Here is a 20,257-nt window from a genome sequence, read left to right on the forward strand (position 1 = left end):
TTCTGTAGTTCTGTAGTACTTTTCTGTAGTTCTGTAGTTTTTCTGTAGTATATTTCTGTTGTCTGTAGTTCTGTAGTAGTTTTCTATTGTAACTACGGAAATATCTGATGTTACGACAGAATGTTCTGTTGTCACAACAGGTTTCTCGACAAAAACCGCACAGAAATTCTGTCGTAAAATCAGAAAATGTTCTGTAGTTTTTTCCGACTGGGCAGGCCAGTGACCAGCGCAGCATGCAGAAACTCGGCCATGAATGGCTTCATCACGTCATGCACCGTGTGCAGAGAAAAATGAGGTCTTGGGTATATCGTGTTGAGGCGATGTCATTGTGGAACCGATGTCATTGTGGAACCGAAACCGAAAAATTGATATGCTAACAAAGATTTGTTGCATATCTTCATATAATCAGCCGTCAATTTCTTTCCCTGCCGGGTTTTCATTTCCTAATAGATATGCGATTATAGTGATTGTCTGCTACCCTTCTGCAGAGCGGTAAGCGGGGTCATTGTGGAGAGTATTAGAGGGAATAAACAGCGGTAGCTTGCTTTACTACGAAACAAAGATCGCTAAAGTCCTAGACATTGGCAGAAGTCCAACTGCATGATGGTCCCTTTTGATTTTGTTTTATACAGTACCCTGCATGCATTTGCAGTCTTTTGCTATCGGGCCCAATGAATGTCGGAGTGGTAATTATTGCGGCCTCTGACGCAGGAATCGGCAAGGAGACGGCCCGCGAACTCGCACGCCGGAACGCGCGCGTCATACTGGCGTGCCGCAATCCGGCTAAGGCCAAGGATGCCGCGGCGGATATCCTCGCCACGACGGGCCGGCACGTAACGCTCGTGCAGCTCGACCTCTGCTCACTGCAGTCGGTGCGCGATTTCGCCCGGCACGTGGTCGCCACCGAGCCCCGCCTCGACGTGCTCATCCTCAACGCCGGCATGATGTGTGAGCGCCTCCTCTTCTCTACCACCGCCCGGCTGCATCAGACCGGATCCCATAGTTAAGTTTATTACGCCGGGTTTCAGAGCAAGATGCATAACTATACGTTTCTGTAAACCGCTCTTCTTTCGAACGTGCTCCATTTTCTGGGTGCTGAGTTCTCATTTTTGCTTGTTATTTCGCTGCCAGTACTGTAAAACAGTTATCGAGCGTGGAGTAAAGCCCGACACAAATGGTTCGCTGGTATATATCTTAAACCTAAAACCTTGAGAAAGGACCAGAGATGGGAAGGCCATTTAAATGCTACTAACGTTTATTCGAAACAGTTGCGGATTGCAGGAAGTAAAGGATAATCCGGTAATGTTTGATTCTTTGAAGTTACCTTGGCAAAGAATGCAAGGGATGAATTACAAAGCAAGATCGAATTACCTAGACCGGCAGAGCAGAACGATGGGTCTAAATATTTTCGTGCAGAAAATAATTTCCAACAGACTTGAAAAGGAACAGCAATTGCCAGCGAGGCGCTGGGAGTGATAAACGAGATCTACTTTTGCTGCATATCCATGCTACGGCTGTTACACAACTGGAGGAATAAAAATAGGGTATAACAACAAGCTTGAAGTCATCAGTGGCAGCTTACCAGTGTCCCTCTAGAGGGGCAGCTATATCTCTCTGGTACTCACGTGTGAAGCAGAAATATAGAGGCTAAGGAAAGGGGTTCGGCCTAAATTCAGGACGATGCAGTCAGATGTTGAAAGAAAATTTATAGGCGTGAAAATAATAATTAGAATGCCGGGAAAGATAAAATTGAGTCAGGAAAAGCAGAAATAGTCAACATTCGATTGCCCCTGATTTGTTTGAACCGAAGTTGACTGGACTCCTGGTTTCGTTTCAGCGCCTCCAACGCGGGAAGAAACGGAGGACGGCTTTGAAGCTACATTCCAAGCCAACCATCTGGCACATTTTTTGCTGACGCATCTCTTGCTTGGTGAGCGTGTGTGAAAGTGTAGCGCATAAACGGAACAAAACCCCCGAGATTAGCTAGTGTCATGCGCTGACTAATTTTAAATTAAGTGCTGCTTGCATCTGTTTAATTCGCACGATAACCTTCAACCAAGAAATTCGGTTCGAACGAATCCCGTCGGTTGAGGGAAATTCAGAGCGTTTGGCATACGTACACTCTCGGGACCTCCCTCCAAGAACTCACGAAAACATTAAAAAGGGACCGTTGACTGTTCGGCGTCCATGCCCATTCCTTATCACAATGAGACAATCGGCTCTGTGCGCTATTATATGGGACTTCTTTGTTTAATTGTTTTTTGTTTTTTTTTTTTTGCCTTTTTTTTTTTTTGAAAGAGTACATGTATGCCCGGTTAACTGTATGTAGATTCGACTGAATTTAGAGGAATTTCATGAGCAAGCACATTGGCGAAATTTTTTTCTTGCCGATCCCATGTGTAACGTCTCTATCGATGGTACAGCTGGCGCCCTTATGATGTTCCGCGAGAGCGTCTGAGCAAGTATTGCAAACGGCGACGTCAGTTCCTTCTCTGTACATTCCTGTCTCACATGTGTAGACAGAGTTAGAACCATGACAGGGCTTCTTGTAGACAACTGCCAGGTTGATGGATTTCTCATGGGGTACTTGACTCGTAGAACGAACGAGGACGCTGCACGCATTTACAAGCGCGGACAAGAATTAACCTGTGAAAAGTAACTAGCTCGAGCACAGCACACAACGCGTCACGAAGGAATACACCCTGCATGTTTCAAAATGGTAAATAGCCGAACGTTTTCAAGGTGCGTCTCCTTGGTCATCTCATGAGGATATCGTGCATTCATAAGCTAGCTAGCGCAGTTTCTACACACTATGTTGATGTTAGGGTCGCACTAACTTCAAGCTATTATGAGCAGGCTAAGTTTGTTAAGACCTCCATGCCAAATGTATTGGGGTATATTTATTGCTGCAGCCACTGAAGTCATCGCTCTGGTGGTGGTGGTTATTGCGACTTGCACCTATTATTTCAACGTTTCTTTTTTGTGCGTCCGCTTCTACCAAGTTGTTGCTTCCGTTTGCGCGCAGCAATGCACGGGGCAGTGGTTTGGCCTACGACACTTGCATGAATGGTTAAAGGAGGATGTTTTTAGTAAGGGTTGCGAGCGCACTCAGTAAGGCAGGAAAGGATAGAGGAGGGGGGGAAGAAAACAATCTGCAAAGAAAAGTAAAGAGCTGAAGCAAAAACATCTGCCGAAAATTTCAGATACAGTTTCTTGAGAAGACGGACGTGCACGCCGAAAGTGCTTTCAAGGGTGCATTGCTTTGTTAAAATCGCCACCACTTCCCCATCGGCAAAAGAGTGGCAGTGATGACCCTGGTAACTAACTTGTGGTAGTTTTAACAGGGAAGTTTGTTCCCGGTAAAAAGATTGCGGGCAGTGGGTCTAGTTGGTATTGTTATCGCCGTGCACAAACTTTCCAATCAATCTGTTTTGGGGTCGATTCCTCGCAGACCTACTCAAGAAGAGCAAGCCAAGCCGCGTCGTGGTGGTCGGATCTTGCGGCCAGGTGGCGGGTCGGCTCGACCCGGATGACCTCAGCTTCGGCCGCTACTGGTTCCCGTTGCTTAACTACTGCACCACCAAGCAGTGCAACATGCTCTTCACGGTCGAGCTGAGCAGAAAGCTCAAGGACGCCGGTAAGCCGCCACCGCACCCGAGAGAGAACCGCTTTCTCGAACCGGTTGCAGCTATAGTTACGTTCAAGAGCACAAAAAGAACGTGCTGTTCGGGTCTTCACTACAGAACATACAAAACATATTTTAGGGGAAAGTCGAAATAGGCGTTGAACGATGGGCTAACGTACTTGTGCGAGAAATCCCCCCCCCCCCCCTCCTTATTTTCACCGAGAGGATTTGCAGGGTTAATTAAATTTAAGCAATAGCATTTTCAAAGCACACCACCAACAGGAAAGACTCTAACGGGAGAAAACACAAGCACTGTGTTGCCGATGAACATTCCTTGCTTCTTTCCCTATATATAGTCGTCATGTAGCAAAGCAACAGCTTCAAGGATACTTTTTAACTAATGTGCGTTTCCTTCATTTTTTTTTTTTTAGTCCTGAGAAACGTTGAGGAACAAGCAAGAAAGTTGTAAAATATTATTTTCTAGTCGGATGATTCAATCCAAGAACAATCTGTGGTTAGTATTTCCCTGTTTGATGTTAGTTTCGACTTGAAAGTTCCTCTCGAGGCAGAGATGAGGGAGGAGAAATTCTTCATTACATTTTTTTGCGACATCCAAGTGCGCTGCGGATGTACTCCTGAGCCCTGAACCTTTGTCTAAAATCTATTTCTTTTTTCCTTTCACTCACTTCAGTCTGTCTAAGGTACATACGAGTGCTGCGAGTCGAAAGGAATTTTTCACAGCTTTGCTCTAGAGTCGAGCAAGAACTACTTCATCAGTGCTCTCCCATCATATTGGGCGTGAGCCTAACAAGGAGGTTAAGCAGCTTCTTCTATGTTTCAAAAAGTTACAGATTCAAAATTGAGCGGTAAACACTGGGCCGAAGAACAGAAGACGAAGTACACCTGCTAAGGTGGCTACACATCATCCCTGCTACAAGTCTCGCCAGTTTCGTAAATATGCTGCTTGTATCAAGAGAAGAGGATTTACGTCATCTGAGGAGCATCACGACAACCAGAAAATATTATCCACACAATTGTGTTGGTCGGGCACCACAGGTTCTACCAGTTAGCCTGTCCAAACTGCTTTCCATCCATGCATATGTACAGAAGATGCATTGGCTATCTTGGCATCATCAGCTTTTTGATCCACCCACAACATTCCTCGCAATAGACATCGTGATCGCATATAATACATCACTGAAGCTGCCATCTTGGATTCTATTTACATGCCGGATTTTACTCTTCAGGTAGTTGATTTTGCAAAATTCTTTCTCGAAGGCCGGAAATTTGTCATACGCTTAAGTGGTAACTGCATCATATAATTTGTCCCTTTTGGCGCTGTACTTGAGAGACTGGTATTATCACCAATATTATTTATTATTGCATTCATCATCCCTGAATAACGCTTAGAAGGTGTCTATAAAATTTATACCTTACTTTATATCATACTGTAGAGCACTCATCGTGACCTTATGTGTGTGTATAATATATATATATATATCTATATATATATATATATATATATATATATATATATATATATATATATATATATATATATATATATATATATATATATATATATATATATATATATATATTTCTACTGGTGTTTCTGAACAAAACTACGTATCTCAAGTCGCCATCCACTGAGGCGCCATGAATTCGCTGGTGCGCCCGTCCTTCTGCCCCCACATCACGAGCATTCATAAATGAAAATTCTGAGTTCCACGACCGCCCAATTGGGAACCTGGACTGCGTGGCTTTCTCAGGCTGCCAATTAAGCTATTTAGACCTTGGTCTAATCACACGTACCGCTCTCAAAACGGGCGTTGCCTGCTCCCACGTCGAACGAAGTTTGGCGAGGGGGATTCTGCAGCGTGCCTCTTCGGTCAAGCCCCATTCAAGAATTTAACCAGCACTCAGTGCGATCATCCCGAAGTCTTCAATCAAAAGGTTTCGAGGACCATTGCTTACTTTTTCCGCATTGCCCCGATTGTGAAGCTTCAAGGCAATGAATACACAGCTCAACTCACTATCGATGAGCTTGTGTAGCAGTGATGGGAGGCTTGTGGACTTAAAGCGAACCTTTCGTACTCAAAGCGAGCACTTCGGGCATATAATTAATCGCACACCATACTTTCGCCGCCACCGCCAGTTCTTCCAATTTTATCGAGCTGACAGACAGCAAACTCATAGATCTTCTTTGACCGAGCGGCAGCATCCTTTCGAGACCGAACCGCTTATCAGGATGCCCACCTGCCTGACTGATCAATTGGCGTTTATGTAGATTTAAAAATTGGAACGAGCAGAACAACAATGGCAGTCAACTGTCCGTCGCAGCCGGCACTTGAAATATCCAGAGTCTCCTTCCTTCTTCTATGCCAAGCTGGTTGCTGTCAGAAGGCTATTTGCTCTGTGGCCGCCATCATCATACTTATTACAGCCCTCATCGTCCGCGCCAACACCCTCCAGGCAAACATATCTACTCCGACGCCTAGCCCGGAAATCTCTGAAAAGATCCATCACCCGGCTCCTTCCAGCACTTCATACTGAGTGCGTCGTACGTTACCTTCTGAGTCTTCAAAACTGCCCTGTGTACATTTTGCGACCCACTTGCAACTCCACCCCTCGTTATTGCCTCGCCTCTTCAATAGGAAGAATGCCCTCTCCTTTTACCAGAAAGAAGTAACTCTGACTTACATCCCGGCCTCGAGTGTCTTGTCTGCTATTCATGGTTTACTGTGGCTTACATCCTTCACTCCTGTGATTTTCCGGGCAGTTAAGCCAACAAGAGTCCGGCTGCTGGCAACTGCGGGTTAGACGCAGGAACCGCATCACTACTGAATCCTCGACTTCAGTGCGTCGGCCAAAATCCTGTTGTGCCAGCAACGAGTGCACACCACCACAAAAGTGGCGTCGTGGTTTTGAAGCCCTTGTCACCTACTACGGTTAGTACACGGAACGGCAAACCTGCCACTGTCGACAAGTGCCAGAATAGATGCTGAAGCGTTCGCGAGCAATGAGTTCGACGTATCGCTACAGAGCCTGCTGCTTGATTTGAAAGGAAATTCACAGCAGGTATACAAGTGTGTTATGCTAATGCTCTAGCGTTACCTGTATTGTGACAGCAAAGCTTCTTTTTTTCAGCGATGTGATCTTCTTTTTTTAGTACATAACACCGCCGATGAATTCGGACTTTCCCAGGCCTGTAGTGAAAGTTTGAAATGAAATTCTTCTGAAAGATCGTTTACAGCATCGCCAGTAAACCTGTACGTCTGTTAAGACACGCTGATTAGCATATCGTCCACATTCCATCGCTTTCGCTGCAACCTTCTCCTTCTACAGGAGCAACTTCGTGGAGCAGCTCCCTCATGGCAGCAATCTTCACGCTGTGCGTTCATCCGCCCGCTCTCATTCTTTCCTCTTCCACTTCCCTCTCCCTTATCTCTGCTCAAAGTTAAGAGGAGGAATTTTCTTTCTGCACTATTCCACACTTACCTGGCGCCGCTGACAACCACGACGCAATCTGAAGAAGCAGCTAATGAAAACCGACGCTTTAAACATCGAACCTGCTCTCGCTAAAATGATTGTGTTTTGTCAGGGTGTGCTGCTAGATGAAATATTTATTGGTCTAGAATACATATGAAAACAAAGAGGACGGCGTCAGCAACACCGGCCGATGTACTTGCCAGAAGTGGCATGCTAGGCCTGCGAGGCTCTGAACCTTCACACCTTTTTGGAAATCTGCGGATTGCTGCCTAGCATGTGTTGTTTGCTCGACATACCTGGTTAATTTTATTGCCACTCTCAGTGTCCTAAGGTGCCCTTTGTGCTCTTTTTAACAGAGTGTAGCCTCTCCGACTGGGCACTGCACTGATGTATGGACCAGGAAGGAAGTCGCGAATTGATGTTGCTTGCTATAGCCAGGCCAGCGTTTGTGGCTTCTCCTCAAGGAAACGAACTTTATAAAGCATAGAAGGAAAATGACTTGCTACCTACCTTTTTATGCCCTGCGCGCAACCGAATGTTCTGCGTGCGTTCGATATGAAAGAGGAATTGTCATCAATGCTGCGTTTCGTTTAACATTGGTGGTACCGCCTTTGTTCGTCGCCAGCCGACTCTGCGTCAACGGGAAATCTGACCGAACCAATCGCGTCATCACTGGAGTCAACTTCGAGCTCTGTGGTGCTGACCGAACGGTCAGAATCCGCATTTGAATATGCTCATTCCGAGACGCCAAGATCAACCTTCTCCACAGAAGGCAACGCCTGTGGGGCCCTCAGCCTCAAGGATCGACTCTCTAACAGAGGAAGTCTCCGCAACAGGAGCCCACGTGAGTCCGGGAATAACGCAGCAGTAAAGAGCAGCACTATTTTCTCTGGTTTTGAGAATGTGATTACGTAAAAGAAACTGCACATACGTTTAATAGCCGAGCTCACCCTGGGGGAGAAATCCAGCTGCATCAGCCAGGAAAATGTTCGCCTTTCTAGAGGCATTAAAATTGTTGCGGCAGACAATGGCGGTGGTGGTGGCAGCTTTGGTGACGGCGGGTGATGGGTGGTTCTATGCTGCTCGTCACGGATGTGGTCTGGAAAGCGCGCGAAAAGCGGGAGTGGCAGTCTTGTCTGACTCGAGTGGCTCTTCACTAACCCTGACGAACGGCGGACAGCTGTATCTTCATGGCCGGCGCGACGCATGCAAGGCAGGGCGAGCTGTCCACATCAGACAAAGCTGCTGAAGCGTTTCCTTCAACCTTCAATCGCGTGTTTATTTTGTTGAAACAAAGCTGCAGAGTTTTGCAAGGAACATAGGAACATGTCTAGATTGCTCACAAATACATTCTACCAAATGTGAAGAGTGTTGCGCCAAGAAACCAATGCGAAGGGAAGGAAGACGACGCATGCGCTGCTACAGCAGCAGCGCAGTAGGTAGGCACCAAGGCATACGATGGTTGGTTTATCGTATAGCTTCGCCTTCGGTTTACATTCGTGTTCTCCTCAGGTTCGGCGCCCTTTCTTCAGGTAGTGCGCCGAGAACGGGTGCTAAAGTCTTGCTAATAAATGAGAGATGGTTTGACTCCGCCAACGAAAGTAGTATCGGGCGAAAGCGTTCAGACCTGATTCGGCCAAGGTCATTTCATGGTCAAGTTTCGAGTGGGAGATGAAGTGTCCTAGACATGCCCAGTCATCCCGCAGGGCATTTTCCAAACTGTGCATGGCTTTTCACGTTGTCATGACTACCCATTCTCCATTGGGCCCAGCTGAAGCCTTGTGTTCTTTCCTGATATTCGCGAAATCGCGACAGACAGGGGTAGAAGTACTTTCTCGCTAAAACACTTATGTACCGAATGAGGGGAGGCGGTTGTAGCGAAGAACTTCTTCTGCTTACTTTCCTTGTGTAAAATTGCTGTGTCAAACCAATAAAGTGATTCTGACCGGTTCCACGCAGGTGTCACGGTGAACTGCTGCCACCCTGGCTTTGTGCGTTCCGAGATTGCCAACAGGAGCACGGATATTCAGACGTGGCTATTCAACCTGCTACTAAGCTTCTACGGCAAAGTAAGGGTTCACACATCCTTCCAAAAGAAGTTGGAAACTGTCGGTAGATAATGTACCAGCAGCTCTCATTAAAAAAATAATTAATCTCGGCATTTTTCTACTTACGCAAATAATCTAGCTTCGGAAGCTTAATGTAACACTTTGGTCAAATATTTTTACCTTTTACATTAGGTGCCGCATTGCCCCATTCGTTAATTTCACTTGAGCTAGGGGCCAATTTAAAATTTAAAAAAAAAATAAAAAAAATCTACGCATTTAACGTATGACAAAAGAGTCCAGTCAGCGGCTCCCCTTGCGGATACTCGTTCGCATACATGCCCTTTGCTGCTCGCTAAGTCACCAATCCTTAAATTTTGGTCCCTATTACTTCACACATACTTATTAGCCCACAGTAGTCAGCTGCCACATTATGTGGAAAGCCACACGTGAAAGGTATAAAGCCCCGGTTTAAACAAGCCGTATGAACATGCATGCATGGCCTATAGGGATAGCGATCTGACCCATGGTCTAACAGCTCATTCCAACTCGGTCATGTCACGTGTTATCGTGACATCACACAACTCACCAGCCAATCACCTGCCAGACGCATGCTTGTGATATTTCTCACGCAGCACCTACAACCCCGAAGCCGGATTTTCTAGAGAACGTGGCTTTCAGCGCGGTCGCATTAATGTACTCATTGCTTCCCAACGTACGTTTCCATATGCGAACTGCGGTACGAGACCTGAGCACTCAGTATGAAAAGCTCGTCGGCCCACAGGACGTCAAGCTTCGTTGCTCATGCCACCTAGAGGCAGACAGCAGTAGCTTCCTCCTCTTGGGCATCCATGACTGTACTGACATGAACTGCGTAAGGAGGAGAAAGCTCGCGCACGGGCCACGCAGCTTGTCTCTCGTCACTTGTAGGGTAGCTTGTGTAAAGTTTGTGACATAATAAATATGATGAAACATTAAATATATACATCGTGATAAAAATGCACGGACGTGATAAAGGTACATCGCGACCATATCAAGTTGGTAGCAATTGTGATTAATTAATGAAAGCCGCGGAAAAGTGTGAATTTGGCTAAGCATGTGAAGCGACCAGGTATAGTCGAGTCGTTTATTATGCCCTCGCAAATACAGGTGGGGCTTTAGGTTAGGTGTTCGAGAATTTATTTTTCCTTGACATATCTCTTGGACTAGGCTGCATGATCAGCCACTTCGAAAGTAGTCACCATCCGCTTTTATTTTTGACGCCAGAGATTTGAATCGAGCATCGGAAGAGAAATTTTCCGGCTTTAAAAATTAATTTCAAGCATTAAATGCAGCATTTCGTATGCTTTACAACGGCAGAGCCAGTATCGTCAACAATGCGACAGCAATCAACGGATTTTGGATGAACGTCTCCTCTCGCGATGACCCGTTATCTAGCTTCTGAAAGGCCTTTCTTTCAATGCCAGATACAGAGAATAGGATTGAGGAAAGCCTTTTGTAGGAGTCGTGGGGCTTCCGCACTTCAGCGCCCTGTTTGAACGACCGGAGCTGTCTACACCAAGGCCACACCATGGCCGAGGTCACAGCGGCCATCCTTGGCACGCTTTACAAGGGTTTCGCTTTTTGGCGCCGGTGTCCAAGAGTATTGCGAATTGTGTCGTTTGGTATGCGGGTAAGTAGGGCAGTCACAAAGGGCAGAACAATTGGCGATATACAATTCCGCTTGTAGAACTGACGTCACGTATGCACCGAAAGGCGACGAAATTCAGCGTTGACTGGACTGTGGAGGCTTAAGCGCGACTACAGTAGGATGAGGTTCGCAACCGGAAGCGTCTCTTGCAACGTAGAGCCGATTACCAATGCCGTGAGTATAAGTATTTGATTTTTGAGGAGCGCAGGCCATCTGGAGAAGTCGCTATATGGCTGCGCAAATATTATATTTAATGCGTACAACGTTAAGGCTTCCGTTCAACGGACAAACCGGCCTGCGCTTGCCGCCGGCATAAGGACAAAATCAAGATGGGTCTAAAAGGTTTGAAGTCACCTGTGAAGCGGCGGAACGGGAAAGTATATGAACTGCACCGGGAACCTGAGACCCGAAACCTTGGTTAAACCGGGACTTTATATCTATATCGTGTGATATTTCACGTAATTTGGTTGCTTGAAACTTTGCTGCTGAGTATGTGCGGCATTACAGAGGCAATATAAATATTGGAGTAAGAGCCACTTCGCCACCATGCAGCAAATCTCTAAATTAAGGTAGTTTTGAGCCTACACCTTAAGTTATCTTTGGTGCACTTGGCGTGCTATCTCGCAATTATGTTGTAATAATGCTATACGGCGGGAGATTTGAATTAACTCTTAAATTATCATTAGTTTGTTTGGAAGCGCTGCGAAAGTGCATGTCAGTGAGGGGTTTCGACACGTGAACGAATATCCGCACACGAGCCACGGACAGTAGCATCATTAAGGCTGTGGCGTCATACTCTTCGAGGTTGAACCTTTGTGTCTTCCTAATCTTTGCTGATGTTCCCCTGATTCGCAGACTGTGAAAGAAGGCGCTGAGACAACGATATACCTGGCTGTCTCGGAAGACGTACAGAGCGTGAGTGGAAAGTACTTCAAGGATTGCGCCCCGACCTTGGCGGTGCCGTGGGCCACCAACCCGGTGGCGGCCAAAAAACTGTACGAGGCGTCCATTCGGATGACGCAGCTCAAGGAAGTGATCTGACCGGGGAGGCTGCTGCTGGCCCTTGTGTGTTGCGCGAAGGAAGCAGGACTTTCTGCCCTTCCCTCTCAACAGTGAGCGCGGACTCCGGAAGAACGGTCCGTGGACAATGCTCTGTAGTGACTACCGATCTGGTGCAAAAGCGGTGCAACAGGCGACTGCGCAAACAACCAGGTGAATTATTGCTACAGGCTTGGTGACATACATAGAGGAAACTGAGCAAGCGAACAACAGTTGACCAACCGTGCAGCAAAACTAAATTATTTGGAGAGCATAAAACAAAACAGTCTTTGTTTAGTGCTTGCTCGGTTTTAGCTCCTTTTCATGTGCGCTCAATTTGCTCTTAAAGGTGTAAGCTACAAAGCGTGTATCAATAAACCATCTGTTGTTTGTCTGGTGTCGCTTCTGCGGTCCCATTTCTCGCGCTACTTCTTGCTGATGATGAGCAAACCAGAGCTGTTCTCCGACCAAGAACGGGTTTCCAGGATGAAAGTTACTGTGTCTTTTTTCCACTAGAACTATATCCTCCACAGGTAGCTGATCTTGCCAAGTGAAATCACATTTGTAGTTCGTCGCTGAATCAAGAGAACAAGATCAAGAATGGAACACTGGAGACAAGTACAGAATGCGGAGATCTCTGGCTTACTGGGGACTTCGTTCCGCATCCGTTCGCCGTTGCTCTCTCAACTTCCTTGCACGTAGCATCGGATGGAAATGCAGTGACCAATAAAAAGCTCGTGTGAAAGAAAAAAGTCACCGCAAGCCGTTTAGTTTACCGTCGCTACAGAGAAGGAGCTGGTGACTGGCACGCCAAACGCATCGCTTTCAGAATCACTCATATTTCAGCGACAGGCCAGAGAACAGTGTCTGAAATTTCTCATACCGTTCGGAATAACAACGACCTAATTTTCGTGTGAACTGATTCCTGCTAATCTGACGGCTCGGAAGCGCTCCGATGGGTTTCAGCGGTCACACTGGTGACGCTCTACTTCGGATGATTTGCAACAAAGCACTACGAATTGCCCGTCTATTACTCTGGAATATGGTTGTCCCTTCTCTTTTTGAGCTCGGCTCGCAAGCACAGCGCTCCCAAAAAAATACTATTACCGGGGTACCAAGGGTCCCAGTGGGTGTGATTCCTAACTTAGTAATGCCCAAGTCGGCAGCTTTTGCTAATTCGGCCATAAGATGTGGTCTTGTGACGTCACGAACTATCGACACCAACACGAGCATGGTTGTGCATGAACTTAGAGGCTCCAGACAAACATACAAACAGCGGCTTATCACCGAACGGAAAGTCCTAGAGCTGACGCACTAAACGACCGTCGGATACAACGTCGGTGCACGTTCTGTTTACCGGCAGTGAGCAAATACTCGGCCTATTTCGACCTCTTCATGTCTAGATCTCACGTTGCAATTACTGCGCCGTTCCTCGTAAAATTCAAAATGATGCAGCGAGAAATTCATAACGCTGCCCGCCCTTTCGCGGATGGACTGCCTGGGATGGTACTTCTGCACGATCGCCAATGCATAGGCCCACTTACTGTAACGAGCGAACAGCTTGCTACTGAACTTGCGACGACCTTCTATTCACTCACGTCATCTTCAGTTGAGCGTCGCGGCACCGTACTCCGCACACTGCAGCCTACTTAAACTTTGCCGCGCAAAAATTCATTACTTATGCAAGCGCCGTCAGACATGGCTACTGAATGCCAACACTGGTAAAACAAAAGCACACGCCTACTTCCACTCGCTTGCGGGACGAGGACACGGCGCGCCTTCATTACCCGCACGTACTCTGCGTCCTCCTTTTTGATGTCAAGAAATGCGTTGAGTGCGCAAGAAGCCCCTTTGCGATTCCAAGACCAGCCAGCCGGAGTTGAAGTAGGAGTACGTCAGCGCTTGTTTATGACACTCAGAAAACAACCGGGCAGGACAGGCCTTGGGAGTTAACGGTATGAAGTGAGACGCGAACAGACCTTAATGAGCAAGCGCACCAATTTGGGTTTCCATTCGGCGTCGATGTCAGATTCAGGGCGCGGGCATCTCTGGCATCATTTTCATTCCATTTGCTCTCTGTCCGCATTTTTCGAGCGGGCCAATACCTAAGGGGTGCTGCACTTTCTACGCGCGGTTTCACCGTCCGACGGAAATTTCTTTTTCCAGGAAGGAGGGAGGGGTGGGGGGGATTCACTGGTCCCGTTACACCGCTGAACAGTACAGCGTCGTGAGCTGGGCGGCGCAGAATGGCTGGCTCTTCCGCGTCACCCTAATACGCGCATTACGTGCACATGGTCGAGGCAACCCCGACCCGTTTGGCTGCGTCCGGCGCTGCACGTAGGCATCCCCGAATCAGGGCCGCGATCGCTCCCCGCGCGCTCCACATAGCCCGGGGTTACCGCTGTGACACCTTGGCCTTGTTGCGCGAGGTCTGCCGGCACGTGCATTGCTTTCGCTGGATCGGAGGCACCCGTGCAGGTCCCCACCGTCCTTCGTACACTGCTTGTTGCGGCAAGACGCTTAAATCTGTTTACGAGCGGCAAAGAAAATGGAGCGCCTCACGCACCACCTTGTTCTGCACTGGGCTCAACGCGGAAGAGGGTGCGAGCTAGATATAGAGGTGTGCCTTCGGGCTAGCACCTGACTCGTGATTAACGCAAATCACGCAAAGACATTGCAAGGCACGCCCCAGGTTTGCTATATGCTGTTTTTGCGTGTTTTGCATTATGCAGGATTACAGGAACCGGACAAGGACATTCGTACTTGGGTTAAAGGGAGCAACAGCAAAAGCATTGTCCTCTAGCATCTTCTTTAAGTACATGAGCCATATTTCCCCATGCATTTTCCCCCTCCCTCATAACTTAACTTTGGAGGAGGTATTCCTTAGACCTGGAGCTGTCTTTGCCGATGGGGCTCTCATGAAGGCATAAGAGCCGCCACCCTGCCTGAAGTGTTCTACACCTGCTGATGACTCGGGCTGGAACGCACACACCACAGCTGGGTGTTCGCCTCCTGCCGCGGACTTGTGCAGTGAAAACGCCGTCAAGGAAACAGACTCTACAGGAAGTGGGACTAACGGCGACAATGGAAGAGGATATATCTCCAAGTGGGGTTGACCGAAAACAATAAGAGCAGGAGCCTTGCCCGGCTCCTCCAAGGAAATGGTTTTCACGAATTCATATAGTATGTGCGCTTCAACATGCAGGAGGGTGGTTCTATGAGAGATCAAGCTGTATAAATATTTCAAACTCTTATTGCTGTTGATTACATTATACGCCCCGTGCAAAGTGACGGCCAAGCCGCTGGTGACGGTGTTGAAAGTAAATCCGGGAGCGGAGCCGGCCGCGTCGCCTGCTAGCCGTGTGTTTCTATGCAGTCGTCGCGCCTTGAACTCGTTTTTCCGCAGCTTTTTTATCGTTGCATAAAAAGCATCCGCTACCGGGGCACTGTTACACAAACTATAGGGCATTTCCAGCAATAGTTTTTCATTGGGTTACCTTCCGAAAGCTATAAAAAACGCGTAAAAGATTGTATTTACTCGTCCCAGCTCGGCAAACAATACAACCGAAAGCATATGTACTGCTCTAGTTAACTTCCCGTTAGCAAGCCGCTTGTCATTCCTGTATTATATTTCGATATGAAAGCATTTCAAACAATATCAGCGCATCATTATGAAGTTTCTGACGATCGCTGCCATTCACGTTTAGGTACAAGAAACAAAATATATTGGTTACTGCGCCGGTAATGGTTCATTTACCTTTTGCTGTGTTGCATATTTTTGTGGAGCTTACTTTTTCAAGCCATTAATAGGTCCTAGTGCAAAATAAAAACGAATATGATGAACGTCAGGCGCGAGATTTAATGAATTAAGCACGGTTCTCCAAGCGCATGGTACATGCATTTACTGGCCTATAACTGGTGCTTGTTAAGAGCCGCATCACTAAATATTTTGTCATTTTACCTGAGCGCATAAACTTTTCGAAACGAAGGTTGTAAGCGCTCGCTTTATCGCATTCCACCCATTTTCAACTGTGTACGCTATGAACGATGACACGATCCAATCCATCGTTACGGCTAAGCCTGTGGGGGATGCTTTAAACATGGTGGCGCTTATTTAAGCATCGCCTGTTAATATCAGAACGCGATTGCGTTGTCGGACCCCATTCGCATTGCGGATTCAGTAGGTCAGTGGTAGTAGAATTCAGTAGCTTGAACCAACGAGCCTTCGGGACCTATGAGCGTGTCTATCCCGCTACAGGAGTCCTTGGTTCGACTTTCACCCCCACTCAAAGTTGACTCCATTTTCATCTCCGCTCAATTATCTTCCTTCATATAGGAAGTTTCTTGAGAATTTTAGCGTCAATCTGAACATTTAAAACTGCTCCTGAATTTTCCATCGTGATTTTTAATCCAGGGCCAACTACAATGACGACGACGCCGAATTTCCTCCGACACGGGACCCTTAGTGACATCGCATTAAACTCTTGAAAAGGCGGCCGATGAAGCGATATACTAATAAGAGAGTAGTGCTGGCACGATGTACACGCGGGTGGCGCAGAAGGGTCATTATATTGGATCGAGATGCGTCACCATCACCACATATTAAAAGAGATTGCAAAGTAAGTGCGGGGTAAATGAAAAAGAAAAAGCAGCGATTATTCTGTTGAAGCAATCGGCCGGACGATGCAGCATACCAGCATACCCACAGTAAAGCAGGGCTCAAAAATCCAACTGGTCATTGAGCGCATGTTTGCATGAGGCACCTGGCGCTTGTACGCTTTAGTTTCTCCCGGATAGCTGCAGCATCATCAATATTTTTTCTCGTACAAAAAGGCCAACCTTAATTTTATCCTTGAGGCCGCTGTACGAAAAATCGGCAGGAGCTGTAAAAAAAAAAAAGAAAAAGCGCCGCCGCGAGCATCGACAATCCTCGCAGCGACGCATGGACATCGGCAATTCGTATCCCGGAAATACTTTTGAAAATGACCGCTAGGCGGCTTTCAGTACATTGCTCAGCTGCGTAATAGTGAAAGTAGTTTTGTGAGAATGGTAATCTCTTATGGCAAGCTAGAGAATAAAAAAGGTTTGGAGAAAAATCCCCCAGAGTTGGCTTTTACCGCTGTTGCATCAGTATACATGAACTGGACAGAGTCGGGTCAAGTAAGGCTGCCGAGTAAAACACCAGTTGTAAGGTTTATGCATACGCAGCCGTGTTAAGTAGGTGGTGGAGCGAGTCAAGTTAACTCGCTTTCACGGGGTAGGTTAACTCACTTGGCCCCCTTGTCTAAAATCATGTAAATTTACGTTGTCGAGTCACGGAGTCGAATTATGGAAAACTATATTCGGGGCTGCTGAGGGCGTAAGCATATTTGAATGCTTTCTGGCCCTCATTAGCGATATAAAATAATAATCGATGCTTTCGATAGTAAAAGGCAACGGAATCATACACGAGCAAGAAGCTCGCTTAGGGAGTCTACATGTTGCGCCGCGGTGCCCGGCTTAGGGTGGTAAATATCATGCCAGGTTTGCCTATATTGGCCAAAAACTGCCGTCAAGATTGGTGGGTCGCCATCTTGGACCCCAGCTTACGAGTGGCAAGCTTTGTATATGTAGAACCAGGTTGAGGTAAAAGGAGAACTCGGCCATATTACATGATTAGGAACCTTACCTGTTTTTTTAAAAGATGTCAGCGTTGCAATTAAGCCAAAATGGGATTTCTTAGCAGGAATCATCGTTCATCGACGCATTGTTTTAATGCTTAGCATGGGCGTAGAGCCCAAAATGTGCGTATAGAAAGCGCATTCACAGTAACTCTGTAGCTGTGTTTTATTCTAAGTGCTACAATAACATAAGGAAAACTTATGTGGAGTATAATTGCACTAGGTTATTGCAAACTAACTATTCAATTATTCATTACTTCATTGTCAATAAAAATGAACATTATGCTACTAAATCTATTCATATGTCATCGGATAGCTTCCATCGAGTATAATTGCACTTGACTATTTGCATGTCTTAAATAAGTGACGTTAATCAACTGTGATTAAAAACTGAACTTCATGCTATATCATCAAGTCATTGATCATTGGATCCCTTATACCGAGTGCGATTCCACTGCACTAATTGCCGGTTTTAGTTCATAGCCGTTAATTAGTTAATTGTGATTAACAACTGAACTTTAGGCTACAATGTCAAGTCGTATATCGTGGGATAGCTTACATCGAAAACGATTCCAGTAGACTAATCGCCGCTCTTAGTTAATAATCATTCATTCGTTAATTATTTGAACTTTAAGCTACAATAGCACGAGTGCGAGCGCAGTGCATTAATTGTCGGTCTTAGTTATTAGTCGTTAATTGCTCCCGGAGAAGTTTTTGTGGCTATGCAGCCAAAGCTACAGAGCCAGAACGCATCATCTCACTGCGCAGCAGAATATAGCCCCATGATAAATAACGTGGGTCAGGCTCTAGAATATCGTATCATTACAGAAGCGTCTATACTGTTATTACATAAAGATTGTACTATAATATAGGCCAGTACAACGTTAGTGCAGTGCATTTTAAAATCAGTACACGACATTGTAGTTGTTGTTGTTGATGATGATGATGATGATGATGATTTATTGACTTTACCCTCCGTATCGGGTGGGCACCTTGTTGGCGCCGCAGTCAAAGATAGCTGCGTCATCTGCCGGCAATCTCCCGAAGCGTACGTCGTCTGCTGCTGCTGCGTCTACCGGTCGGTTTCTAGGCGTTTTCGCAATGCGCTTGTTTTGTCAACGTACGTAGCACGTGATATTCATCATCAGCGAATACACTTTCACTTAGACCTTAAGTAGGGTAAAGAAAGACATTTCTGCGTCGTTGGCGGCTCGGAAGCCATTATTTCAAATAAAAAAAAAATTGCCCACGATTACGTTACTTCCTAATGCGAAATTTGAGCGCAGCTCATCAGTTGTTTTACCTTTTCGATAGATTGAGGCAAAGATTTCGAGCAAGACACGTATATACAATTACAGCCAGCGTTTTTTAATTTTTTCCCACGTATTCCATCCAGAAACACTTAACAGTTCTTGGCTGTCATGAAAGAAGCTTTGTGGCTGGAGAAATGAAGTGCCATTTAGTTATCGTAAGGTTGCGGGAAACAACGCGTGGACCCATAGGAACGTTGCGCGATGAACAGATAGCAGCGACAGACTGATGCCGCTAACACCGCTAGCGAGTCAAGCTAGTGAGAACGGGATGCACCGTAATCCGCTGAGAGCGAGCCGGCGTTTCGGCAACCGGAGAGCACCCTCGCAGCCACGCAAGAAGAGGGGGAAACCGCCTCCTCCTCTTTCTGTAGGCGGCGACGGTGTTCTAGCAGTCACGCCTTGGTCACGCTGTCTTGCCTCGTTAGCGGCGGCAGCGGCAGCGTTGCCTCCGGCGACCCCCCCCCCCCCCCTCCCCCTTCTTTTCCTCGTGTTCGGTTGCCGCGCGCGCTCCTGCCCCCTCGTTCGCTGCTGAGTGTACCTCCCCCCCCCCTTCCTCCGAGGCTTCGGTTGTCGTAGCGCCGGCTCGAACTGAGGGGATGAAAGGGGGCGGAGCTTATTACGAGGCCGACGACGACGCGAAACCCAGGAACGGGCGCCAAGGAGCTGCACTCTAAAGCGGAGATGAAACCGAAACCGTACCTTATAAGGTCAGATACGCCAGGAATACAGAGTGTAGTAACACCATAATGAAAGCTCCGCCCCCGTAGCCTTGGTTCCATAGCCAGAAAAACTTTTCTGCGAGTATAGTCAATTGTGATCAAGACTAAAACTTTAGGTTTCAACTTCAAGTCATATATGATGGGATATCTTATATCGAGTTCGATTGCACTACACTAATTGCCGGCCTTAAGCGCCTCGCTGTTGCGATGCATCTGGTAGCAATTAGTTGGGTCGACCTTCGCTCTGTTTTGTCCTCTTGTATGCTACACATCTTCAACTTCAAATCGGGCACGAAGTAATCAGCCTCGTCGGCGGGCCAATAGCGCGCGCCCCCACACCTGCGGCCATTTGGGCGTGCAGGAAAACCGATCGCCACACAGTGGGCCGCTGTCTGGACGTTGAGGCCTACTCATGCCTCTCAGCAGCTTTCCGGCGGCGCACGATGGTTGCCGGAGCAACTACGGCAACGGAGCACCGGGAATGTTAACAAATTCCCCCAAACGCTCCTGCGCACGTCTGCGATTCGTTACAGAGCTCTGCTGTGTTGTGTTGGAACTCCGCCCCATTCCTTCCACAGGAGGAAGTGCGGGAATAAGGTAACCTAAGCGCGTCTTAAGTGTCTCTGCTAGCTGGCTTGGTAACTACCAAAAAGACCGCCATTTTTCCTCTACCCT

At 47.1% G+C, this 20,257-nt stretch overlaps 1 protein-coding gene across 2 annotated transcripts in view; it reads left to right on the plus strand.

Moving 5' to 3' along the window:
- LOC146198274 (retinol dehydrogenase 11-like) overlaps positions 1-12,287 on the plus strand; it is a 53,833-nt gene extending 41,546 nt beyond the window's left edge. The window contains exons 4-9 of one of the 2 annotated variants that reach the window (XM_084593684.1): positions 712-948; positions 1,838-1,930; positions 3,452-3,637; positions 7,743-7,961; positions 9,077-9,186; positions 11,708-12,287. In XM_084593684.1, coding sequence (XP_084449810.1) covers positions 712-948; positions 1,838-1,930; positions 3,452-3,637; positions 7,743-7,961; positions 9,077-9,186; positions 11,708-11,893 — 1,031 coding nt within the window. In that variant the 3' untranslated portion in view covers positions 11,894-12,287. The remainder of the gene's footprint in view (positions 1-711; positions 949-1,837; positions 1,931-3,451; positions 3,638-7,742; positions 7,962-9,076; positions 9,187-11,707) is intronic. The other variant, XM_084593685.1, reaches the window with a different exon arrangement.
- Positions 12,288-20,257: the final 7,970 nt, after the last annotated feature.

The sequence above is a fragment of the Amblyomma maculatum genome, chromosome 2 (assembly GCF_055883805.1).
Source record: "Amblyomma maculatum isolate TAMU_Amacu chromosome 2, ASM5588380v1, whole genome shotgun sequence".
Lineage (NCBI taxonomy): Eukaryota > Metazoa > Arthropoda > Arachnida > Ixodida > Ixodidae > Amblyomma > Amblyomma maculatum.